This window comes from Gadus morhua, chromosome 6 (genome assembly GCF_902167405.1).
Source record: "Gadus morhua chromosome 6, gadMor3.0, whole genome shotgun sequence".
In the NCBI taxonomy this organism is placed as follows: domain Eukaryota; kingdom Metazoa; phylum Chordata; class Actinopteri; order Gadiformes; family Gadidae; genus Gadus; species Gadus morhua.
The window spans coordinates 4,114,290-4,124,612 of record NC_044053.1 but is presented as its reverse complement, the minus strand read 5'-3'; the positions used below and the strand labels follow the sequence as shown (position 1 = coordinate 4,124,612).

At 41.6% G+C, this 10,323-nt stretch overlaps 1 protein-coding gene across 2 annotated transcripts; it reads right to left on the bottom strand.

Annotated features, from left to right (window-relative positions):
• Positions 1-434: 434 nt before the first annotated feature.
• LOC115546105 (NACHT, LRR and PYD domains-containing protein 12-like) lies at positions 435-8,224 on the bottom strand. Of its 2 annotated transcripts, XM_030359780.1 has the most exons (6): positions 8,172-8,224; positions 5,983-7,801; positions 5,327-5,500; positions 4,260-4,433; positions 3,772-3,945; positions 435-837 (listed from the first exon to the last, which is right to left on the bottom strand). In XM_030359780.1, exons 1-6 carry the CDS (start codon positions 8,212-8,214, stop codon positions 585-587), a joined length of 2,637 nt encoding a protein of 878 aa, XP_030215640.1. In that variant the 5' UTR covers positions 8,215-8,224; the 3' UTR covers positions 435-584. The 2 variants fall into 2 exon arrangements, with proteins under 2 accessions (XP_030215640.1, XP_030215639.1); XM_030359779.1 differs by lacking the exon at positions 8,172-8,224 and having other exon boundaries at positions 5,983-8,114.
• Positions 8,225-10,323: the final 2,099 nt, after the last annotated feature.

Here is a 10,323-nt window from a genome sequence, read left to right as displayed (position 1 = left end):
GCTGCATTGCTAAATGATAGCAACTCACCAGGACACCTCACCAACTCTCCACTCATTCTCCTCTGACCATGAATTTAATTGGCTTTGACGGCCATCAGTCCTTGGCAATTCCTCATTCGCCCCCTCACGTCTAACAGGCTCGAAATTATACGGCTGCGGGCCATAATAAATGTAATTTGTGGTTCTTGCCACCTCTTCCTCATCCCAGTTAGACGCCATAGTTCTAGTACTAGGCTGAGGCTACCTTCCACCACGACTCCCTACTGTGACGTCACCACCGAACGACGTTAGAAAACACCCGTTACTACAAAAAACGACAAAAACTGGACTTTAACACCATTTTGGAGACATTTGATGAATGCTATACATATTTTGATACTTTATGTACCCATTAATCGAAACTTCCGGTTAACCTGCACCATGGGCTTTAAACAAACGCTCCTTCCTCAATAGCTACAACTCAGATGAGATATTGTTCGGTTAGAGTCAGGAGAAGTCTGCTGTGTTTGGTGGGCTAAGACCGTTTCTTCTCAGGCTCTTACATTGTGTAGAATCAGGGTGTGTTTTGTCAGCAGGGAAAAAGATTAATAAAAATGCATCGGACATAAGCAGCACTTACTGGAGTCTAGAATAACCTGTTTGAAGAAGAGGCTGATAACTGACCTGAGAGTTTCCAGTGTACAGTGTGGACTCCCCAGTCCAGCAGAGAGCAGCTTCACTCCTGAATCCTGCAGATCATTGGTACTCAGGTCCAGCTCTCTCAGACTAGAGGAGTTAGAGCTGAGAACTGAGGCCAGAGCTTCACAGCATCTCTCTGGCAGCTTACAGCCATTTAACCTTCACGCACAATAAACACAACGGGCCCTATTTTAATGGTCTGAAATGTAAGTGAGAAGCGCCAAACACAAGTAGCTTTGTGGGCGTTTCTATGGCGATATTGCTATTTTACCGGCGGATAAATTACTCTTGCGTCCTGCACAAATCTAAAAAGGGTTGGTCTGAAGTAAACTAATTACCCGTAGGTGTGGTTTGGGCATGCAATGAACCAATGAGAGTGCCGTCTCCCATCCTCTTTAAGAGCCTTGAGCGCATTTGAAACTGACAAGTTGATATTTTGACAGCGCATTTGCAGTTTCCGATGAGACAGATGCAGACCACATGAATTTCAGACTTCAAATGGCTCAGTATATGGCCAAATAATTCACACATGGAATATGATATGAGGTAGCTGTGGTTCTATTGAATAATATACGCAATACATTAACAAACATCGTTTCTTACGAGTATTGTATGCATTATCGTTATCGACTTGTGTTGCTAATATGCATGTGTCCCCCCGTTAATATACATTGCCATGGACTGTATTATGCGTTAAGTGTTTAATTTACGTGTGTTTAAACAGATGGACGCACACACGCACGCCCGCATTCATTAATTATTTTACGCGCGCCCGTATTCATTCATTCTTTTTAACACTCACTCGCGGTAAAACATGTTTTCTCACGATCAAATACTCATCAATCCTAAAATTGATGGGCTTGTACACGATGTCTGGGTCAAGAAAATATGTGTTTGCTGTGAGGTGTTTGCAGATGCATTGATTTAGAAGCACAACTTATTACCGCTGTATCAGCTGTTCTTACCCAAAGAATTGACCAAGAATGTGTGGCTAGGTAGATGAGAGAAGCAAAGTGTACGCGCGAGGTGCAAAAGCAACATTATGCATGCGCCCTTAAAATAGCATCTGAACAACGCGCCACTGACTTTAAACCAGGTATTTCCTGGTTTGTGGCGGAACTGTTTTCTAAAACTGCAAAATAGCACCAGGGAAAGTTTGCGCCAGAACACGCCTCCTCCTTTTGCCGAATTGCCCCTTGGGGCGCAAGATCATTCCCTAATTTACCGACGCGTGGCGGTGAAGGGAAAACAACGCTCTGCACCAGTTGCATACTAGCAACGACACAGTGTAGAAAGTCAATTGCGCTGGATACAAAATAGGGCCCAACCTGTTACAAACTGTGATTAAATGTTAGGTGAATAGTAACCAGTCATTTAGAATACATGAAATAATAAATAATATGGATAACCGGGATATTAAAATATCAAAAGATAGATTTCACACAGATGTTAAATTGTCAAACAAAAGTCATCATTACAACTTCACTTAAAAACACAGTTCTATAAATAGGCAGTTATTAAACTTTACTAGGGGTGTGACGAGATCTCGTGCCACGAGATCTCGCGAGATTAAACTCGACGATATTACCCGTCGCGTTAAAAATCGGTCTCGCGAGATTTGTGATTTATCCAAACTTCTATTTGTCGCCTGTGGGGGCAGTAATGCGCCTTTGCTACATCTAGCCTGCCAGAACCTAAAGAAGGAGAAGGAAAAGAAGAGGAGGAGAAGGAGGGGAAGCAGGGGAAGCATCGAAAGCAGCCATAAGCTGTGTTCGAAATTGTTCCCTATCACGGATATAGTGTACTATATAGGGTGCTCGCCATTTTGTAGTGGTGTTCGAATTCTCAGTGGTTAATTTCATGCACTATATAGTGCACTTAAAATACCCACAATTTGAGTGTACATATGATGTAGCCTACATGTTACTCCCGTATACCACAATGCAATGCAGTCGTGTTTTTCCGGAGGAGAAGAAGAGGCTGAATAACCGCGAAAACGAATACATTTAATCAAAATACATTTTGGGTACTTTGATATGGTTTTTGGACATAATATCGTTTGCACTTGAAAAAAAGAGAATTATTTAATTTAATTTATTTTAATTTAACTTTTATAAATTTTTGTTTTAGTTTCAATTTCATGCATGTACAGAGTTATAATAAAACATTTCAAAATGCATGCGCGAATTGGTTTAATAAAAGTCTGTTGGTCCAGTCATATATTTTGTCATTGTAGTTTTCTTAAAATCTCGTCTCGTCTCGTTCTCGTGAACCCAATATCGTGTCTCGTCTCGTCTCGTGAGCTGAGTGTATCGTCACACCCCTAAACTTTACTATACAACTCTTAACCCCACTTTACTCTTTGACTACATGATAATAAGAATAAGAATGTTTGACAACATACACCTTATACGATCATTAATAAACTAACAATATAATGTGTACCTAAACTGTCCTGGCAACACAATTATAAATATGATGAGTTATTCTTATGAAAGCAATTTATTTATGACCTAACCTTTCTGGATGTAAATCTGTTAAACGTGTTTTGATATTGAACCTTTTGGTGTAATTGTTTGCACTTTGAGTAAAACTGACCTGAGAGTTTCCAGTGTACAGTGTGGACTCCCCAGTCCAGCAGAGAGCAGCTCCACTCCTGAATCCTGCAGATCATTGGTACTCAGGTCCAGCTCTCTCAGACTAGAGGAGATGGAGCTGAGAACTGAGGCCAGAGCTTCACAGCATCTCTCTGACAGCTTACAGCCATTTAACCTTCACACACAATAAACAGGAACATGTTAGGTACCGTGATAAAATTTTATGAAAATTGTTACCAGTCTTTTAACATACATGTAATGCTAAATTGTATAAATAAGCTGGATCTTTTAATAGTAGGAGATGGATGTCAAAAAGATGGTAAATGACTGAAAAAAGTTATCATTATAATAATATTAATAACAACAATAATAATAATAATAATAATATAATGTCTACCTAAACTGGCATGGCAACACAAATAAATACATGATGAGTTATCTTATGAAAATAATATACTCCTGTGGTGTAATGGTTTGCACTTTGAGTACAATTGACCTGAGAGTTTCCAGTGTACAGTGTGGACTCCCCAGTCCAGCAGAGAGTAGCTTCACTCCTGAATCCTGCAGATCATTGGTACTCAGGTCCAGCTCTCTCAGACTAGAGGAGTTGGAGCGGAGAACTGAGGCCAGAGCTTCACAGCATCCCTCTGACAGCTTACAGCCATTTAACCTTCACACCAATAAACAGGAACATGTTAGGTACTGTGATTAAATGCTATGAGAATGGTTACCAGTCTTTTTACATACATAAAATGCTACATCGTATGAATTACCTTGATCTTTAAATATTAAAAGATGGATGTCAAATAGATGACGAATTATTGAAAAAAGCTATCATTATAATGATATTAATAACAATAATAATAATAATATCATAATATATAACTAGACTTTAATGACAACACAAATAAATACATGATGAGTTATCTGATGAAAATAATATACTCATGTGGTGTAATTGTTTGCACTTTGAGTAAAACTGACCTGAGAGTTTCCAGTGTACAGTGTGGACTCCCCAGTCCAGCAGAGAGCAGCTCCACTCCTGAATCCTGCAGATCATTGGTACTCAGGTCCAGCTCTCTCAGACTAGAGGAGTTGGAGCAGAGAACTGAGGCCAGAGCTTCACAGCATCTCGCTGACAGCTTACAGCCATTTAACCTTCACACAATAAACAGGAACATGTTAGTTACTGTGATTAATTGTTATGAGATTTGTTACCAGTCTTTTTACATTCATGAAATACAAAATTGTATGAATAAGCTGGTTCTTTAAATATTAAGAGATGGAAGTCAAATCCATGTTTAATTATGAAAATAGTTATCATCATAATAACTAGAGTTTTCGCTCACGCATTGCACGCGCTCATCCTCTAGTTGTAATTAAACCCATAGCAATAATGTGGAAACCCCAGTCAATAATGTCACAAATTTCTGAGCGCATAACAGAAATGCATCGGACGTGAGCAGCACTTACAGGAGTCTAGAATAACCTGTTTGAAGAAGAGGCTGATAACTGACCTGAGAGTTTCCAGTGTACAGTGTGGACTCCCCAGTCCAGCAGAGAGCAGCTTCACTCCTGAATCCTGCAGATCATTGGTACTCAGGTCCAGCTCTCTCAGACTAGAGGAGTTGGAGCTGAGAACTGAGGCCAGAGCTTCACAGCATCTCTCTGACAGCTCACAGCCATTTAACCTTCACACCAATAAACATGAACATGTTAGGTACTGTGATTAATTGTTAGGAGAATTGTTACCAGTCTTTTTACATACATGAAAAAGTAAATTGTATGAATGAGCTGGTTCTTTCAATATTAAGAGATGGATGTCAAATAGATGTTAAATGATGAAAAAAGTTATCATCATAATACCTAGAGTTTTCGCTCACGCGTTGCACGCGCTCATCCTCTAGTTGTAATTAACCCCATAGCAATAATTTGGAAACCCCAGTCAATAATTTCACAAATTTCTGAGCGCACAACAGAAATGCATCGGACATGAGCAGCACTTACTGGAGTCTAGAATAACCTGTTTGAAGAAGAGGCTGATAACTGACCTGAGAGTTTCCAGTGTACAGTGTGGACTCCCCAGTCCAGCAGAGAGCAGCTTCACTCCTGAATTCTGCAGATCATTGGTACTCAGGTCCAGCTCTCTCAGACTAGAGGAGTTGGAGCTGAGAACTGAGGCCAGAGCTTCACAGCATCTCGCTGACAGCTTACAGCCATTTAACCTTCACACAATAAACAGGAACATGTTAGGAACTGTGAGTAAACTAACATAAATCTACAACTTATGACATAATGAAGGAATTTTACTAGTTACAATAATATTCACTTAATCATTAGATGTATAAATGTTAATTATGCATTGGATGTAAAATTTGGGATAAATGTTTAATTGTGTTTTCAAAATATGTTCTTAAATGAATACTACTTCTATATTCTAGTATTCTGTGTGTACGGAAATTCATTATACCTTAATAGTACACCTGCCAGATGTTTTATATATTATTGTATCTTTTATATCCTACTAGTAGGATGGAGTAGAATAGTAATACATGTTGTTATATAATATAATATGAATATAATATAAAGCCGTTATGAACCTGCAGTGCTCTTTTGCATATTATTTTAACCTTATATTCCTAATTTATGTAATTTATTTAATTTATTGTGTTATGTGTATCGTGATACATGTTATTAGTGAACCTACAGAGATGTTTTGGAGGTTTTGACTACTGGCAGCAGCCTCAGAAGACCCTTCTCTGAAGCAGAATATTTCTTCAGGTCAAACACGTCCAGCTCCTCTTCTGATGTCAGTAGGATGAAGACCAGAGCTGACCACTGAGCAGGGGAGAGAGATTCTCTTGAGAGACTTCCTGATGTCAGGTACTGTTGGATCTCCTTCAATAGAGAACGGTCGTTCAGCTCATTTAGACAGTGGAACAGATTGATGCTTCTCTCTGGAGAGAGATCTCCATTTATCTTCTTCTTGATGTAAGACACTGTTTCCTTATTGGTCAATGAGCTAGTTCCTGTCTGTCCCAGCAGACCTTTTTTCAGACTTTTTTCCCAGCCCAGCAGACCTTGTAGGACAATCTGATTGGTCTTCAAAGAAAGGCCCAAGAGGAAGCGGGCGAACAAGTCCAGGTGTCCGTTCTCACTCTGTAAGGCCTTGTCCACAGCACACTGGTAGAGGTGGAGGAGTTTATCTTCACCAGAGGTTTGTGCTTCTTCTGAGAGCAGATTGACCCCTGTGTTGATGAAGGACAGAAAGACATAAAGGGCAGCCAGAAACTCCTGGATGCTCAGATGGACAAAGCAAAACACCCTGTCCTGGTACAGCCCACACTCCTCTTTAAAGATCTGGGTGAACACTCCTGTGTACTCTGAAGCTGATTGGATATCGATTTTACACTCTGCCAGGTCTGCCTCGTAGAAGATCAGGTTGCCTTTCTCCAGCTGGTTAAAAGCCAGTTTTCCCAGAGAAACAATGATCTCCTTGCTCTCTGAACTCCAGTGTGGATCTGTTTCAGCTCTCCCATGATACTTCTTGCCCCCCTGTATGGACTGAACCCTCAGGAAGTGGCTGTACATCTGAGTCACGGTCTTGGGCACCTCTTCTCCTCCCTTCGATGTTTTGAAGATGTCCTCCAGAACTGTAGCAGTGATCCAACAGAAGACTGGGATGTGACACATGATGTGGAGGCTTCTTGATTTCTTGACGTGGGAGATGATTGTGCTGGCCAGCTTCTCCTCTCTGAATCTCTTCCTGAAGTACTCCTCCTTCTGTGGGTTGTTGAACCCTCTCACCTCCGTCACCATGTCAACACACTCAGCAGGGATCAGATTGGCTGCTGCAGGGCGTGTGGTTATCCAGATGCGAGCGGAGGGAAGCAGGTCGCCCCTGATGAGGTTTGTCAGCAGCACGTCCACCGAGATCGGCTTTGTGACATCAGTCCAGGTCTGGTTGTTCTGGAAATCCAGAGGAAGTCGACTCTCATCCAGACCATCCAAGATGAAGACAACTTGGAACCGATCAAATCTGAAGATTCCTGCTTCTTTGGTCTCAATAATGAGGTGATGGAGAAGTTCCACCAAGCTAAACTTTTTCCCTTTCAGCAAATTCAGCTCCCTGAAAGTTAAGAGAAATGTAAAGTGTATGTTGCGGTTGGCTTTGCCTTCAGCCCAGTCCAGAGTGAACTTGTGTGTTAAGACGGTTTTACCAATGCCGGCCACTCCAGTTGTCATTATTGTTCTGATTGGTTGATCTTGATCAGTTAAGGGTTTAAAGATGTCTTCACATTTTATTGTTGTTTCCTCCTTGGCCGGTCTCCTGGAAGCTGTTTCAATCAGTCTGACCTCATGTTCCTTGTTGACCTCTCCACTGCCTCTCTCTTTGATGAAGAGCTCTGTGTAGAAGTCATTCAGGCCTGTTGGCTGTCCTGCTTTAGCGATTCCCTCAGACACACACTTGAATTTTTTCATCAAAAGAGACTTAATTTTGTGTTGGCACTCGACAGCAGCAGATCCTAAATGAGAAAACAACAGAAGACATCCAATAGTGGATGGTGACATCAGTGGAAGCATGTCAATATTTCCTGTACAATTATCAACTTCGTTATATTTAGTGGCTTCATTACTTGTGGTTACAGAAGCTGGTCGTGACAAGGACTGGATCATTTATTCAGAATTGTGATTATTATTTTCAAAGCAAAATGTTTGGTCTTAAGATAATAAAAATAATGATAGTGAATCAGTGGAAAGTGACTTGATATGCTGATATAACAAGATAGTGCTGCATCTCTTCAAAATATGAATTTATTCACTGTTTTTAAGATGGATTATCTTCTGCGCTTCAAAATAATTGTCTGTACCGTCTTCACAATAAGAGTGTCTTACTGTCCCCCAGTGTGTCGGCCAGTTCCTCCTGGTTCATCTCCATCAGGCAGAGCTTTGTGATGTCCACCACTCCCTCTATGGCGCGCCTCCTCTGCTCCTCGTTCTTACCATCCACCTCCTCCCTCTGACTCTCTGAGCATTGTGGGTAATCTGAGAAGAGATCCCTCCAGAGCTTCTTCAGCTCCTTGTCTAGGAAAGCGTGTGCGTTCTCCTCAGCCCTCTGGAACAGAATAAACATCGAGGAGAACTTTACTCTGAACTCACTGAGGACATCAGAAGCATCTGTCCTGGATTCACGTCCCGCTGGTTTGAAGAGGGAAGCCTGGAGACTATTAGCACCACAAGAGATGCTTACTAATGTTCATGTAGAGCTTAAGTCAGATGTCATGTTGGACATTTACACACCTTGATCAGCTCTGTTTGATGCTGCTGTACAGACTGAGCACTGGGGAGAGAAATCACACCCACAGTAAACATACACACACAGAATACAAACAAGAAGGGGGAGAGAGACAGACGCTGTGTTCCAATATCCATACTATCCGTACTTACTAGCCTTAGTTTGAGTATGTAGGGCGTCCCAATTCAGATCGGGGGAAATTAGTGTACTGAAAGGACCCAGATGGTGTACTCAAAACAATCAAATCTCAGAGTGTGGATCGATGTACACTTTTCGTACTCAACGGCAGCCATCTTTGCTACGTAGCGGAAGAGGGTGGAGCCAGGCTGAGCCAAAGTCGGTGCATTTTCCACATAGCCTGCATTAATAGTCATTCGCTTTTATAGCTTTTTATAGCTGCTAGGCATAAAAAGTTCACCGTTCAAAGCGGGATGTTTATTGCGGGGGAGGAGCCGCGGCGGCAGTCGTGATCGTAATTTCCGGTTAGTACAACGAAGAGTATCCGATTTGGAACAACACTGACATCTGAAAATGAGCGCACCTAGTGAGTGCGGATAGTATACTACGTTCAAGTGTACTCATGGAAGTATGGGTATTAGAACAGAGAGAGAGAGAGAGAGAGAGAGAGAGAGAGAGAGAGAGAGAGAGAGAGAGAGAGAGAGAGAGAGAGAGAGAGAATAATTTTGCCCAACTTGTAAGCATCAGAATCGGTAGAGTCTCATAACATTTAACTGGTCTGTTTTCATCATCTGTTAGAAACTGTCCCAGGACAAATGTCCTGTGATTCACACTACACAACAGCAGGTGGCGCTGTTGAGTCAGTTTAAGGCCGCCAGGACGATCTTTTTTTCTCCCCAAAATCTTTATTTGATGCCGGCCAACCGTGTGTGGATTCTATGGAAAGCCAAGAAGGCCACTAACTGGCCCTAGAATGGCGCGGTAAAAGTGCTAAACCGCACGGAAAGCGTACGGAAAGCGTACGGAATCCGTGCGGTTTGGCAGGAACAACGCCACCTGCTGTTGTGTAGTGTGAATCACAGGACATTTGTTTGTCACGTGACTTTTGGCACTAATTTCCGCCTTGCTGATCCGTGCGCAGCTTTCAGTGTTCCGTACTTGTAGAATTGTTTTGTGTACTTGAAGGATTTTTTTTTGTACTTTGTGGAAAACATACTGTATTTGTTTCTGAAGCAAAATGCATTAGTTTGTGAATGATGTTTTGTATTTGCAAACCACACTGAGCGTGTGTGTGAATCATTGTGCGTGAGTAAAACACGTTTTGTGTGGGTGTGAATCGTTATGCGTGAGCAAAACACGTTTTACGTGTGTGCGGGGTTTTGGCATAATTCTAACTCCATACAAAACGCTGAGTGTGGATCATGGACATATTATAGAATGGACACCGGATTCCAAAATGGCGCTCATTCATTCCTATGTAAACTGCTCAATGGCGCAGGGCAACATCAAGGAGAGGGATGCTTCCGCATCATGAGGGCCTAGCCACGCCCTAGTTCATGACGTACCGGATGCAGAAATATTGTTTTTTAGCATTATTAGCATTGTAGCATCATAAGCGAGAGGTCTGAGCGATCGCAGTCGCATTGTTTACCGACCATGGAAGCATTAGTTAACTTCATAAATATGAAATATTGCTCCATATAGCATATAATAGCAACAACATAGTAAATGTACGTTGGCCTAGAAAACAATACAGTTCAATGTTATTGCTTAAGAAACAGATTCCATCCAACT